The sequence below is a fragment of the Agelaius phoeniceus genome, chromosome 27, assembly GCF_051311805.1.
Source record: "Agelaius phoeniceus isolate bAgePho1 chromosome 27, bAgePho1.hap1, whole genome shotgun sequence".
Lineage (NCBI taxonomy): Eukaryota > Metazoa > Chordata > Aves > Passeriformes > Icteridae > Agelaius > Agelaius phoeniceus.
The window spans coordinates 4,923,373-4,938,749 of NC_135291.1; the positions used below are offsets into that span (position 1 = coordinate 4,923,373).

Here is a 15,377-nt window from a genome sequence, read left to right on the forward strand (position 1 = left end):
TGGCATTTTCCAGCACACACAGTTTGTAACCAAGAGCCGGGTGCAGCCGAGAAGGCTCCAAGCGCCTCCTTCCAGGCTGACTCTGCAGGTGCCCAGGCTGCTCTGGGCTCTGCCAGGGCTCTGCTGGGGCTCAGCTCTGGGCCAGGCTGGGCCCGACCTCCCCTCACATTGCTCCGGGCAGCTGAGTCACGGCGGGAGAGGGAAGGGACGCGTCAAGGGAGTTGAGGTTTAAGAGTGTTTTTATTCATAAAACTTTCATAACAAACAGGCTGCTCTAACTACCATAACTAACTAGCAGTGCTAACTATCCTAACTACCAGTGCTAACTACCATGACTAACTAGTTGTCCTAACTACTGTAAGAAGAAGCTGTTCTCAAGAACTTCATATCCTCCGCTGCTCCCTCAGTTGCTTTGCTGCAGTGATCAGAGGTGTCAGGCTGGAGAGAGGCTTGGCTGATGATAAAAATGGGTGCTGTCCAAAGGATAAAAAATAAAGAAATGAACGGTTACTTTCCCGAGTCAAGTTCCTCACAGGCTCTGTTGCAACAGGGCAAAGGGAAATGGTTTGAAAATCGAGGGAAGCAGGCTCAGATTAGATCTAAGGAAGAATTTTTTAACCAGGAGAGTGGGGAAACACTGACAGGAGGTGCCCAGAGATGTGGGAGGTGCCTCCTGCCTGGAAACATCCAAGCTCAGGTCAGGCAGGGCTCTGAGGCCCCTGAGCTGCTTGAAGATGTCCCTGCTCGCTGTGGGGCACCAGGTCCAGATGAGCTCGAAAGGAGCCTGCCAGGCCACAGCAGGCAAGGATTCTGCTTGCTCTGCGCGTGGAACGCAGCGAGACTGGAGACTATCGGAGGGGGCCCCACAAGAAAATCCCTCCCTGGCGCTGCTGCTTCCCCTGCAGCCCTTGGCTCTCACCTGCAGCAGCTCCTGGGCAGCCCAGCGCCGCTCCTCGTCCGGCTCCAGGCTGCACTCGAGGAAGTCCCGCAGCAGAGCCGACAGGCGCCGGGGCTCCTGCAGCTGCGGGGTCCCGTTCTGCCGGATCAGAGCGCGAGCCTGCAGGGAAAGCAAACTCAGCGCTCTGCCAGCTCCCTTCACACCCACACGGGCTCACATCCACCCCGGGGCCTCAGCCCCAGCTCCAGGGCCACTTTCCTCCCTGCCAGAGATGCTGCTCAGAGCTCATTTTGCTATGCCAACCAAAAAACCCAAACCCTGGGGCTGCCACAGCCACTGCAACATCCAAATGATCTCGCCTTGAGAGCCAGTTTCATTGGCCGGCTTTGTTAGTAGGAACCTCCATCAGAAATAGCCCATTTTGCTTCTCCAAATATGGACACCAGCTTTACAGGCCATTTTCCAGAGTCACTGTGGTCTGCCTGTGTTATTTCAGAGGATTCTTCCATCAAGTGCATCTCTGCAGTGCCACTGACACTCAAGTAAATGCATTCCTGATGCCCCATCCCAGAAACTGCCAGGCAAGAAACAGGAGGTTTGTGATGCTGAAAGCTCAGGCTTGGTGACACAGAAAAAGTAGCTTGGACTAGGAAAGAAATATGTTAGACTATGGGGATGTTAAACCATCATCTTCAGGTTTTAGACAAGTTTCCCAGTGAGAAGAATCAGGGGGGTGATCATCTTGCAAAATGTCTTTTAGAAACTCCTGCAGAAATCTTGTTGGGTTTGGGATTTGGGGATGGTGTGGAGTTTTCTTGCAAGATAACATTAGAGCTGATGCACTTGCTTCATATTTCCAGGTCATCCTCACAGCCAGAAGAGCTGCAACAACATAAAGGCCAAAGCAAATTGTTGCTGGAGACTGCAGAAAATTTGTCTGTGTGGAGGCACAAGTCCTCTGGGAATTCCCTTCCCATGTGCAGAAACCTCCAGCTGCTGCTCCCAGTGCAGGGTCCCCCTGTGCTCGCAGCCTCTGCAGGCACTGGAGAATTTGCCTCTTACCATGGCCGCCGTTTCCCTGAAGTAAGGAGGTTCTCCTTCCACCATCTCGATGGTCACAATGCCGAAGGACCAGATGTCCACCTTGGGGCCATAAGGAGATCTGGTCACAACTTCTGGGGCCATCCAGTGAGCAGTGCCCACCATGGAGCTGCGCTGGTCCTGCTCAGGGCTGAGCTGAGCGCAGAGGCCAAAATCAGCTGAGGACAGAAACAAACCCTGTCAAAGGCAGCTGCAATGAGGAAACCAAGCACAAAGATTCCCCACGCTCACTCTGAGAATGCAGTAGTGAAGTCAGCTGGAAAAGTCCTAAGGGCTGTAGCCAAGGAAAGATGGAACTGGGCCCTTCAAGAAACCCTCAGCTTTCCTTCAGTGGCTTTTACTGATTCCCTTGGAGCTTTAGATTCCCACTGCTGCCCCTCTGGAAGGGCCATGGCCAGAGCAAAGGCACTGCTGGCCCCCTGCTCCTCTCCTGAGCTCTCTGCAGGGGCAGCCACTCTCAGCTGGCAGCAGGGGCTGGGCAGTGCCCCCAGCAGCCCTTGTGGGGCTCTGGCCCTCCCTGGGAAGCAGCCCCAGCCCTGCAGCCCGGGAGTGCCGTGCCTGGCCAGGAACACCCACCCAGCCTGACAGAGCCGTCCATGCCCAGGAGGATGTTGGAGCTCTTCAGATCCCTGTGGATCACCCGGTTGGAATGGAGGAAATCCAGGCCCTGCAGACACTGAGAGAGAACAAGAAACACGAGGGCAAAAACCAATGGCTGGAATATATCACACCAGAAAGGACAGCTCAGAATTCTGCCAGCAGCAGCTTTGTTGTGACAGGCCAGGAGTGCAGTGCACACAAGCTCCAGGCAAACGGTTCAAGGCAAAGCTGAGAACAGCAAATCAAATCCAAAGCACATAGAGAGTACCACAACAGCAGGAGAGAGAACAAGAACAGAGTAGAAGTGCAGTGATGCTGGCAGGCTGTTCACTGCAGAGGCTCTTTCTTCTCCAGCTCATGAAAACAACTCAGAAACAAAGCCCTGAGCATGGAGCCACTCCTGTTCTCACACCCTGTTTGGAAGGACCATCGTGTCCCAGCCATGGGAGTGACAAGCAGGATCCTTCACCTCCCGACTGACAGCTGCCATCTCTCCTTCAGCCATGCGTGTCTGTCTGACAACGTCCTGCAAAGTTCCTCCATCCATATATTCCATCACCAGCCAGAGATCTCCATCCACAAGGAAGCTGGAAGAGGAAAACAATGGCATGGAGATTAAAGTGCAGAGCTCAATTCCCCCATGGAAAAGCCTGGAGGGGAGTTTTGTTTCCAGGTCACTTGTCAGTGAGGACAGAATCAGATGGAGAGACATTCCTGCCAGGCTGCACAGCCCTTGGAATCTGCACAGTCTAAAGGGGAAGGAGACACCTGTGAGAAAGGAGAGGCTTTGGATGGCAAGCAGGTGAAAAATGCAGTTTAGCAACAGCCCAGATCAATATGGAATCACAACCCTTGGCCCCAGCTGGTTCAGCTTCTGAACTCATCAGTTCCACCATTCCCTCCAGAACAAGGCAACACAACTGCCAGGGTTATCCAGGGGAGGAGGCCGTGCAGCACTTGGGACAAAAGCAGTCAGAAAACCTTTCAGAAAGTCCCTTCAGAAACAGGCACAGCCAGTGAAAAATGGGCAAATGAGTCATTTCTAGAAACAAGAACTTGGTCTTACTGGCATCTTTAGCAATGGAAAAGGGCTGGGAAGAAGAAGCCAAGGGAAATAATTTCTGCTGTGGTTTATCAGCACTTGCTGGGAGACACAGCAAACGGGGTCAACTTGAAGGAAAACCAAAGCAAAGCAACCAAAGCACATGGAAGGAGTGAACTGCCAGGCTGTTGGTTTGGGAAGATGTGGCTGGGTCAGGCATTTTCAAAACAGGCTACAGACTCCTGATGCCAGGAAAGGTTAACGCAGGGCCCGGGCTCGGGATCAGAGCTGAAGCACTCACCTGTCCAAAGAGTTGACAATGTTGGGGTTCTTCTTGTCCTTCAGGAGCAGGATCTCATTCACAGCTCGTTCCCTGTTCTGCCCTCTGAGACTCATTTTCTTGATGGCCACCTGAAGGGACATTGCAGCCTTGAACTGGAGGAGTCTGTGGCAGGAGGCCACAGCAAACACGGAGCGAGTCTTTGTGGAGCGACAGAGCCGGGCTGTGCCAAACTGCCTTGGGATGGGACACCAGAGCTCAGCAAGGGCCATTCCCACAGCCCATTGCTCTGCCAGCTGGGGGCTGCTTACAGGACACATGGCCAGAGACATTTGGCCTTGCAAGCTCTGCAGAAATGGTCCCTCAGCTGTCAGCCTCAAAGCTCTAACAACATTCTCTGCACCTACAGTCTTCTCAAATGGCCTCAACACTCTTATTATTATTATTCAAACCCATTTTGCAAGCAGGAGGTAATTCTGGTTCTCTGAAAACAAAGCAGAACAGCCAGGAACCCCTTAGCAATTCTATGGGATTTGGTCATGATTTCAGATGCAACTGCTCTCTTTGGGATTGCACAACAAAGCAGACACGCACACCCATTGCTCAGGTGATCCCTGTCACAGGCTGTCACTGACACAAGACCTAAACACAACTGCAGGATTAGGAGAGAGCTTTGCTCTGGACATTCGTCTTCTCATTTCTCTCCCTCTCTCTCTGTGAACAGCTGAAGTAGGACTAAAACCCCCAAATTGAGCCCAAGCAGGATCTCTCCCTAATCAGGCCTTGAGGTATCCTTTGAAGATAAAAGGCAGGATGGAAATAATATTGTTATAGTTTAGCTAAGAATAGCTAAATAATGTTCCTGTCTAAGGTTGGGATGAAGATAAATTGGGCCTCAGTCTCCAGCAGCTGATGCATTCACACTTTTAGATATGAAGGCCAAGCCAGCGTGTCCTGCTCTGACAGACACCGCTGCCCTCCTTGCATTCCTTTGGCGCTTCAGAAGGACCAAGTCTGTCCCAGCTGTGCTCTGCAGGCTGACACTGCTCTGCCTTCAGAGGAGCAGCCTGGGCAGGAAAGCTCTGCTGGCCCCCAAAGCTGCAGCCACAGCTCCCAGCTGAGGGGAAAGCCCTGGAGAGCTGCCAGGCGTGCTGGGCGTGTTGGCACTGACCTCTCCTCCAGTGGCCCTGTCGAGTCCTTTATAAACGGTTCCAAAAGCCCTGGAGACAAAACAGCAGAGAAGAAAGAAGCAGCGCTTTAGGCCCTGGCAGGGAAAGACAGCCCAGACAGGAGATCTCTGCTGCCTGCAGCGTTCACAAACACCTGGCTGCATCGACCCTTCCAACAACAGCACAGCAGCCACCAGCCCTCTGCCATGCAAGGTGTGCAGGAGAAAACTGAGACCCAACATGAAGGAATTGGCCTGGAGCAAATCCCAAATATCCACCCTGAATTGCTTTAGTTCAAAACCTGAGGTGAGAGATGGGTGTCTAAAGAACTGGAAAAGAATGCATTTCATCCTTTTCCATTTCCTGCCTAAGATCTGCAGGTTCTACAAGGGCCCTGCCATCAGGCAGGTGATGCTTTTTCCCCCAGAGTGCATCAGCTCTGTGTCTGTTACTGAATGGATGGGGTCTGCTACCTGTGTTAGAATAGAGCACTTATTAGTTCATCTCTGGTTTCTGTTTCTAAACCATTAGGTTGATAACCCTGACCAGTGGATATTTTTTGAAGGAAAATATTTGAAAGAAATCTTCTTGAGAACTGTTTTCTGACAGTCACCAGATGGTGAGTTGCTCTTTTAGGCAATCCAGTTCTAGGGACAGAAGATCTTCCAGGTCCTGCTCCTTGCTGCAGGCAGGACACTGCCAGCCTCAGGGGCCTTTGACGGCGCCTTCTGACCACAGTTATCAATTCTGATCAGGACTGAGAGACAGCAGGATAGTAGCCCAGTGTCTGAAGGTGCTTGGAGCTCTCCTGACTTCTCACTTGATCCTGCACCAGCACAACACCCGGCCCTGCTTGTGCAGCAGTAGCTGCCATGCACTTACCCTTGGCCAATCTGCTCCAGTTCCAGGTATTTCTCGGCAGGCTCCTCCTCGCTCACGGTGTTCCCTGAAAGAAACCACGTGGAAGACGCTCCCTCCCAGAGTGAGACCCTGCCTTGCAGCAGAGCCAGAAGCAGCCCCACTCCCTGGGGCCGTGAGCCCCTTGGTGTCAGCTGGGGAAGGACAATAAATGGCTCGGTGACATTCAGCTGCAGAGCAACACTGGGTGCAGCTGATGCCCAGACACACACACAGCACCTGCTCGGGCACCCAGGAACAGAGCAGACGTACTCAGCTGCATCAGGCACCACTCCCCTCTCCCCTCTGGCTGCCCGGCTGTGCTGCTGTCAGAATGTTCAGCCCAGGATCCTACAGCGGAGGGAGGTTCATTGTCCTCTTCCCAAGCAGAGGGAGCTTCTCCATCCTCTCCCCAAAATGCTGCAGCTTCTCCATCCTCTTCCCAAAATGCTGCAGCTTCTCCATCCTCTTCCCAAAATGCTGGAGGTTCGCCATCCTCTTTCCAAGCCAGGGGATGTTTGCTGTCCACTTCCCATGCTGGGGGATGTTCAGTCTCTTCTTCCCAAGCCACAGGATGTCCTCCATCCTCATCCCACACTGGGAGATGTCCATTGTCCTCATCCCACTCCGTGGGAGCTTGGCCATTCTGGTCCCACACCAGGGGACATCCACCATCCTCGTCCCAGGCCGGGAGATGTCCCCTGTCCTTGTCCCACCCCGCGGGAGCCTCGCCGTTGCATTCCCACCCCGCGGGATGTTCGCCCTCATCTCCCAGAGCAGCAGGAAGTTCACTGTCATCTCCCAGCACTGAGGGAAGTTCACCATCGTCCCCCAGAGCAGCGGGAAGCTCACTGCTGTCTTCCTCCTTGTTGACCTCCTCTTTGGAAGCAGAGGGAGCCCCAGGAGGTGCTGGTGCTGCTTCTGTGCCCTGTGGACAGACGGCAGCGTGAGGGACAGGAAGTTCTATCTCAGTTATCACCTTATTTATCCTCAGCTGCACATCCAGCTGCACTAAGCAGAAATGGGGTTTGGAGCTGTTCCAACTAACAATGGGCTACAGTCGACATTGCCACTTATTGTTGGGAATTCCATATTCCACCATGGCTAAAGCCAGCAAGCAATCCTCTGCCTGCAAAACCAGACCTGCAGCTCTTCAAAAACTCTTCAGCAGAAAAGGAGAAAACTGCCAGGGATCCCTTTGCTGCTGCTGCTGCTGCTGCAAAGACACTGACAGGACCTTTCCTTCAGCCTCCCAGGCTGGCCCTCGACTGCCACATGCCGAGCTCACAACTTGCTGCACAATTCCAAACACCAAAGGTTCCTTTCCCACTCACCGAAGGAGGAGCTGCTTGGAATCCAGACATGAGGTGCCCTGCAATGGGGGAGGGAACATGAACCAGATGCTGTTAGGAGAAAAACTGCCAGTGGTGGGAAATGCCATGGAGCAAGGCAACCCCAAGAGAGCATTTTGCTTTCACTGCATCCCTCCAGGAGCCACAGTCCCTTCCCACAGCAAGCAAGAGAACAAGCACAAAATACTGGGCTGGGTCAGTTCTTGGCTGGAGCAGCAAAGGGAGGCAGTTCCAGGCTCTGCTGGCACAGACTCCCTGCTTGAGGGAACAGAACCCCCCAGGGCTCATTGCAGATGCTGTGCACACCCCGCAGGCAGCAGACACCCCCTTTTTCAGCTGCAGCTGCTGGCAGGAGCTCTCCCAAAGCAATGGTGTCTTCATGGCAATTTGATTCCAAAGTCAACTCAGCTCCAGAGGAAGAACAGAAAGCACACAGCAAGCCCAAAGCCACAGATGCTGCACCGAGGGAAAACCTCAACTTACGTGCCAAGTGGGTTAAAAAATACCCCGAATAAGCCACAGAGTACAGAGTGCAAACTGCAGCAGCCACGTGCTGGATCATTTTGGCTGCGCTGCACACGCCTGCAGCCTGTAGCCCTGCAAGCACAGAAGGACAGGGCTGGGCTGGCTGCTGAGAATGCCTTGGGCAGGAAGATCCTCCGGCAGCGAGCCCAGAGCCACTCTGGGCACTGAGGCCTCCGTGTCCCACAGCAACGGGAACACCACGGGGACGTGGCGCTGTTCCTGTGACATCCCAGCAGCAGCTCACGCAGAAACCGCCTGGAAGGTTCTCCTGTGTCACAAAGGAGCACAAAGAACCCTCCCAGGGCACAGCCCATGGCCCAAAGGATGCAAGAGGAACTTGGAAAATGCAGCAAACAAGGACACCCCATAGCCCAGCCTGAACACTGAGGAGAACAAGGACAGGACCAAAGCAAAGGAAACGTGACCTTTAGTCACTGATAGTTCTGACTAAAAGCAGCAAGCCTTGTTCCATCTGGGATCTTTGTTCTAGTTCTAAAAACAAGCAAGGTCCTCCACTCTAAATACACAGAAGGCAGGAACTGGGGAGGAGGTGGGATTAGGAAGGAGGAGGAGGAGGAGGGAGAGAGGAAAAGGAGGAGCAGGAGCAGGAACAGGAGGAACAGGAGGTTCCAGTGCCCCCCGTGGCCGCAGCCACGGGACCATCGCCCCCAGCTCGTCTTGCAGCTCAGTGGGGAGGGGGAGCTCGTCCCAAATCTATCCAGGAGTCCCTGAGAGGGTGTTTTATTGGGGGGGTATTTGGAACTTGTAGATTGTGGAATTGACCCCAAATATCATCTGGTGTCTCTGGGAGGTTTTGTTTTCTCTGTGTGTGTAGGTTTGGATCTTGCAGGACCCCAAAGCTGAGCCCCTTGGGGGGATCTTTGGGGGCCCACGTGGCCATTGCCCAGTATGGGCAGGGGAGGACATTGGTCCTGGGGACCGCCGGGAGAGCAGAGGAGGGGAACCCCTGGGACCCCCAGAGTGGGGAGAGCAGAGAGGGGCGATCCCAGAGCTGGGGGACCCCGGCAGACTGGAAAGGGGGAGAGCCTGGAGAGGAGGGACCCCTGGGATCCCTGGGATCTCAAAGTAGAGCATCAGGGGAGAAGGGCCCCCATGGACCCCCAAAAGGCCCTGGATCATCCCTGAGCAGGACACCGGAGAATGGAGAAGCCCTGGAACCATTGGACCCCTATCATCCCAAGGAAAGGAAATCAGGAAACCTCTGGAACACCAGAAGTGGAGAGATGATTGATAGGGAAATCCTGGGAGAGCTTTTTGGGCTGAATCTTGACATTGTGGGGATTTTCATGGACACAAGACTCCTGCTGACTTCTAGAGATGGACCTGGCCAGGAGGAGCCTCTACTCCAAGGTGCTCCCACCTTGGTTTCCCCAAACCAGGGTCTGTCATTCCCAAGCTGTGGCCAGATGGAGGAGGAGGAAAAGCCCCAGACATTCCGCACAAGGAGGGGCTGCAAACCCAGCCCAGGGAGCTGCAGGGAGGAAAGAGCCCCCCTGAGCCAGGAAGGCGGCCGGAGATCCAGCCAGAGCTCAGAGCTGGTGGAGAAGCCTCATGGCAGGGAGAAGCCCCACAAATGCTTGGAATGTGGGAAGGGTTTCAACCAAAAGCTCCACCCTGATGGAACACCTGAACATCCACCCTGGGGAGAGGCCCTGGGAGTGTGAGGAATGTGGGAAGAGCTTCAGTGGGACCTCTGACCTGAGCAAGCACCACAAGATCCACACTGGGGAATGGCCCTGTATGAGTGCTTGGAATGTCAGAAGAGCTTCAAATGGGATTCAGAGGTCGTCACTCACCAGCACTTGCACACCAGGGAGAGGCCCTGCGAGTGTCCCGAGTGTGGGAAGAGCTTCGTGCGCTGCTGCAGCTCCATCCCCCATGGGAGGATCCGTGCTGGATGATCCCCAGTGATCCCCGTTGGGCAGAGCCCTGGTGACCCCTGTTCTTGGTGATCCCCGTTGGGTGGGGGGAAGGTGTTGGAGAGATTTCTTCCCCTTCTCCTTGTGCTGCTGTGATTTGGTTGGTAATAAATTCCCTCCGTGTGCCCAGGCCGGGTCTGTTGTGCCCGTGCGGGATTTGCTGAGGGATCTCTCCCGGTCCTTGTCCCCAGCCAGGAACCCTCGGTTCCATTTTCTGTCCCTGTGCGGCTGCGGGGGCAGGGACAGAGCGGCTCTGGGGGTGCCTGGCATCGGGCCAGCGTCACCGCTCGCCACGGGCACCGCTGAGATCCCGCGCCCCTGGGCACGCATTGCTGGGCTCACCTGAGCTCCCACCCGCCCAGCGCCCCAAGGTTCCCCCTCCCCAAAAAACTCCCAGCCCGGGGCTGCAGCGGCCCGGAAAGGCCTCAGCCAATCAAAACACAGCCAAAACGCGCCGCAGCCAATGAGAACGCGGGGCGTTGAAGAGTCATCAGTTGTGTGGCGGAGCCTCTGAGATCGGGTCGCCAAAAGTGGCGGCAGCCAATGAGAGCGCGCGGCGCTGCCGAGCCCGCCCTGCTCCGGACTGGTGCTGCCAGCGCAGCGCGGCTGCTTTGGGGCTGCTGCTCCCTGCCCGGCCCCGGCCATGGGGCGAGGGGCGGCAGCTGGGGCCCTACTGGTGGCACTGGTGGTGCTGGGAGCCCCCCCGGCTGCGGGCGCGGAGCTCTCGGGTGAGCGGGGTCGGGAGGCGCTGGGACAGGGCGGGAGAAGGGGGAAAAGGGAGCGAAGGGGGAGACCGGAATGGAGGGGGAGGAGGAGGGGACCCCCCAAAGGCCGAGCGGGAGGGGCTGAGGATTGGGGGGAGGTGAGGAAGGGGTGGGAGACGGTGGGAAAGTGGGGAAAAGGGGAGAGTGGGACCCCAAAACAGGAACCCAGCGCCCCCCACCCGGACCCCACCTGCGTCCTCCGCCGGGGCTGTTTGGGGAGGGGGCGCGTGGGGGGCGCCCAGGTCGGGCCCAGAGCCCAGCGCTGCCCCAGCCCGACCCGCCTCGCCTCTATCCCCGAGCTCCCCCCTCTTCAATCATCGCCAGATCCCCACTGGGCAAAAGCCCTACGAGGGTGAGGAGTGTGAGAAGAGCTTCAGCAACAGGTCCGACCTAAGGGCACGCTGCCACATCCACTCCGGGAGAGGCCCTGCGAGTGCCCTGATTGCAGGAAGAGCTTTATACGCTGTTCCAGCTCCATCTTTAGTGCAATACAACAATCCTCCATGGGAGGATCCCCATTGGAGGATCCCCAGTGACCCCCGTTGGGCAGAGCCCTGGTTATGCCCATTCTGGGTGACCCTTGTTGGGTGGGGGGAAGGTGTTGGAGAAATTTATTTCCCCTCTCCTTGTGCTGCTGTGATTTGGTTGGTAATAAATTCCCTCCCTGTGCCCAGGCTGGGCCTGTGATGCCCATTTTGGTGTTTGATGAGGGATCTCTGCCTGTCTTATCCCAACCCAGGAACTCTTGGTTAAATTTTCTCTGCCCTGTGCAGCTGTGGGAGGCAGGGACAGAGTGGCTTTGGTGGGTGGCTGACATCAGGCAGCATCACCCAGGCCATGGGCACCCCTGAGATCCCAGTGTGGTGGTGCATTGCCCCCTCCTCCTTTCCAGGCTGCAGTGTGATCTGAGAAATGCTTGTTAGGTCTTGCCCTTGGAAACGGCACCTGGGTTTTGCTCTTTCCAAACTTATCAGAAACACTGTCTGCTCCCAGGAACTGCTAAAAGGTTCCTGTTTTCCTTATGACCAGCCTTGGAAAATATTCCTGTCTTGGTTTGGAAAGACAGGTATCTGCTTAAGGAAGGCAGGAGCCTCCCCTGAAATGGAAAATGTAAACCTCCTCCCTCTGAATTGTTAAGAAATTGAAATTAAGGGGGCTCGCAGGCAAATATATGGGAGCAGGGATAAGAGTTCTTTATTAGGGAAAAAAATAAAAGGACAAAATAAACAATGCAGTAAATCCAACCAACACTGCCAGAGTCAGAACACAACCTGACATCCTGTTGTTCAGGGTGTTGGTAGCAGTCCAAGTGGAAATGTGCCTGCAGTCCTCCTGGAGTAGCAGATACGGTTTTGTTGGAGCAGTGGTCCTGTAGAAAGGGTGAAGTCTTCCTCTGAATATCCAGTGGAAGAGGCAGCTGTTTCCTCTGGGGATCCAGTGGAGAAAGCCATGCTGGTGTTCCAGAATCTCAAGATTATATCTGGGTAGCAATGCTTGGCTCCTCTCTCTGGGCTCGCATCTCCCAGTGGGATGCTGTAGATCTTATCAGCCATGCAGTGACATGCAACAGCCTATTAACAACAGATGTCTCCCCTGAGGGAGGATTGGTTGTGGAAAAGATAAGGAAAACAGAAGACAACTGCCATTCAGATGGCAAATAGAAAGCATCTTGCTTGGCAGCAGGACATTACCCACCCCTTATTCTATTTCCATCTGCATCACAATGAAACCTTACATAGAGTTCTCACTTAAGACTAGGTTTCCCTGTGGTCCACAATGGCTTTCTCCATCTTTCTGCATTACCCATCAAGTGTAACCAGGTCCTTGAGCAAAAACAATTCCACGGATGGGTTTGTCTTTGCCTGAGGTGGGATTAATCCAAACAGTCTTCCCTAAAATGCCTTTCATATGTACCACAGGAACTTTATCTCCCTCCACTGTGTGCAGGGGTTCAGACTGGGCAGGACCAGCTCGATTTATGGACCCTCTGGTGTTGACCATCCAGGTGGCTTTTGCTAAGTTCATTTCCCAATTTCTAAAAGTCCCCCCACTGAGTGCCTTAAGGGTAGTTTTAAGTAGTCCATTGCACCCATCAACTTTCCCAGCAGTTGGTGCATGATAGAGGATATGGTATATCCATTCAATACTATGTTCCCTGGCCCAGGTGTTAAAGCCATTCTTGAAATGGGTCCCGTTGTCTGACTCAATCCTCTCAGGGCTACCATGCCTCCAAAGGACCTGGTTTTCAAGGCCCAGGATGGTGTTCCAGGCATTAGCATGAGACACAGGGTAGGTTTCCAACCATCCAGTCGTGGCTTCCACCATGGTCAGCAGGTAGCGCTTGCCCTGGCGTGTCTGGGGCAGTGGGATGGAGTCAATCTGCCAGGCCTCCCCATACTTGTACTTGGACCACCGCCCACCATACCATAGGGGCTTCACTCGCTTGGCCTGCTTGAGGGCAGCACACGTCTCACAGTCATGGATAACCTGTGAAATACTGTCCATGGTTAAATCCACCCCTCGGTCTTGTGCCCACTTATAGGTGGCATCTCTGCCCTGATGGTCTGAGGCATCATGGGCCCATTGAGCTAGGAACAACTCCCCCTTATGTTGCCAATCTAAGTCTATCTTCGACACCTCTATTTTTGCAGCCTGGTCTACCTGCTCATTGTTTCAGTGTTCCTCATTAGCTCTACTCTTGGGAACATGAGCATCTACATGGTGGACTTTCACAGGTAGCCTCCCTACCCTGGTAGCAATGTCTTTCCACTCATCAGCAGCCCAAATTGGTTTTCCTCTACGCTGCCAGTTGGACTCTTTCCACCTCTCCAGCCATCCCCACAGAGCATTGGCTACCATCCATGAATCAGTGTAGAGGTAGAGCTTTGGCCACTTCTCTCTTTCAGCAATGTCCAGGGCCAGCTGAACAGCTTTGAGTTCAGCAAGTTGACTTGATCCACCTTCTCCTTCAGTGGCCTCTGCAACCTGTCGTGTGGGGCTCCATACGGCTGCTTTCCACTTCCAGTTCATCCCTACGATGCAACAGGAACCGTCAGTGAAAAGAGCGTAGCGCGTTTCCTCTGGGGGCAGTTGGTCATAGGGAGGAGCTTCTTCAGCACGTCACTGGTTCTTGTTCCTCTTCATCAGTGAGACCAAAGTTCTCACCTTCTGGCCAGTTTGTAATTATTGCCAAAATCCCAGGGTGATTCAGTTTCCAATATGGGCGCACTGTGTGATGAGAGCAATCCATTTACTCCATGTGGTGTCAGTGGTGTGGTGGGAGGTGGGAACCTTTCCTTTAAACATTCACCCCAGTACTGGTAGTTGGGGTGCCAGGAGGAGTTGCGCTTTTGTGCCAATCACCTCTGAGGCAGCCTGGACTCCTTCATAGGCAGCCAAGATTTTCCTCTCTGTGGAAGTGTAGTTGGCTTTGGATCTTCTGTAACTTCTGCTCTAGAAGTTGGTTGGCCTCGAGTCTCCCCAGGCATCTTCTGCCAAAGGCTCCAGGACACACCATTGTTCCCAGCTACAGAGCACGTTCTGCACCTCTGGTCCTGTCCTGACTGGGCCAAGGGCTACAGCATGAGTGATCTTCTGCTTGATCTGTGCAAAGGCTTGTTGCTGCTCAGGGCCCCAGGGGAAATCGTTCTTCTTGCAGGTGACCAGGTAGAGAGGGCTCACAGTCTGACTGTACTCGGGAATGTGCATTCTCCAAAAACCTATCACATCTAGGAGAGCTTGTGTTTCCTTCTTGCTGGTTGGTGGAGACATTGCTGTGATCTTGTTGATGACCTCAGTGGGAATCTGATGCCCTCCATCTTGCCACTTTACTCCCAGGACCTGGATCTCATGAGCAGGTCCTTTGACTTTGCTCTTCTTGATAGCGAAGCAGGCTTCCAGCAGAATCTGGATGATCCTCTCTCCTTTCTCAAACACTTCCATCGCTGTGTTCCCCCACACAATGATGCCATTGATGTACTGCAAGTTCTCTGGAGCCTCACCCTTTTCCAGTGCACTCTGGATCAGTCCATGGCAGATGATGGGGCTGTGCTTCCACCCCTGGGGCAGTCGGTTCCAGGTGTACTGCACGCCCCTCCAGGTGAAAGCAAACTGAGGCCTGCATTCTGCTGCCAGAGGAATGGAGAAGAGCACCTTAGCATTGTCAGTGGTGGCGTACCCCTTTGCTGCCTTGGACTCCAGCTCGTACTGGAGTTCCAGCATGTCCAGCACAGCAGCACTCAGTGGTGGAGTCACTTCATTCAAGCCACGATAGTCCACAGTCAATCTCCATTCTCTGTCAGACTTGCACACAGGCCAGATGGGACTGTTGAAGGGTGAGTGGGTTTTGCTGACCACCCCTTGGCTCTCCAGCTCACGGATCATTTTGTGCATGGGGATCACAGCATCCCAATTTGTCCGATACTGCCGGTGGTGCACTGTCGAGGTGGCAATTGCACTCGTTGCTCTTCCACCTTCAGAAGTCCTATTGCAGATGGGTTTTCTGATAGTCCAGGCAAGGTATTCAACTGCTTCATGTTCTCTGCCTCTACAGCAGCTATTCCAAAAGCTCACTTGAGTCTTTCTGGGTCTTTGTAAAGCCATTCCAGAGGAAGTCTATGCCCAGAACACACAGGGCCTCTGGGCCAGTCACAATAGGATGTTTCTGCCCCTCTTTCCCAGTCAGGCTCACCTCGGCTTCCAACACAGTCAATCCCCGTCACCCTGGCAATGGAAACAGGTTCCGCCCCAATGTGTCCCGATGGTATTAGAGTACACTGCACACCAGTATCAACTAAGGCATCATATTTT

The 15,377-nt window shown here is 54.2% G+C and overlaps 2 protein-coding genes and 1 pseudogene across 3 annotated transcripts in view; 1 reads left to right on the plus strand and 2 right to left on the minus strand.

Moving 5' to 3' along the window:
- LOC143695956 (uncharacterized) overlaps nucleotides 1-15,377 on the plus strand; it is a 758,734-nt pseudogene that overhangs the window by 660,496 nt on the left and 82,861 nt on the right. The window lies entirely within an intron of this gene.
- Nucleotides 1-15,377, minus strand: part of LOC129131986 (uncharacterized) — a 150,508-nt gene that overhangs the window by 16,065 nt on the left and 119,066 nt on the right. The window lies entirely within an intron of this gene.
- On the minus strand, nucleotides 384-14,276 carry LOC143695852 (serine/threonine-protein kinase PAK 3-like). The gene is made up of 12 exons (XM_077191056.1): nucleotides 14,099-14,276; nucleotides 7,823-7,936; nucleotides 7,322-7,359; nucleotides 6,810-6,915; nucleotides 5,973-6,036; nucleotides 5,093-5,141; nucleotides 3,943-4,052; nucleotides 3,069-3,186; nucleotides 2,576-2,675; nucleotides 1,961-2,157; nucleotides 920-1,057; nucleotides 384-473 (listed from the first exon to the last, which is right to left on the minus strand). Exons 1-12 carry the CDS (start codon nucleotides 14,274-14,276, stop codon nucleotides 384-386), a joined length of 1,302 nt encoding a protein of 433 aa, XP_077047171.1.

Coding starts and splice junctions, on each gene's coding strand:
- LOC143695852 (XM_077191056.1), bottom strand. CDS start 14,276: ATGCACATTCCCGAGTACAGTCAGACTGTGAGCCCTCTCTACCTGGTC. Junction 4,053..5,092: donor ACAGGGCCACTGGAGGAGAG/GTCAGTGCCAAC, acceptor ATGTCCCTTCAG/GTGGCCATCAAGAAAATGAG. Junction 2,676..3,068: donor TGGCAGCTGTCAGTCGGGAG/GTGAAGGATCCT, acceptor GTTCTCTCTCAG/TGTCTGCAGGGCCTGGATTT.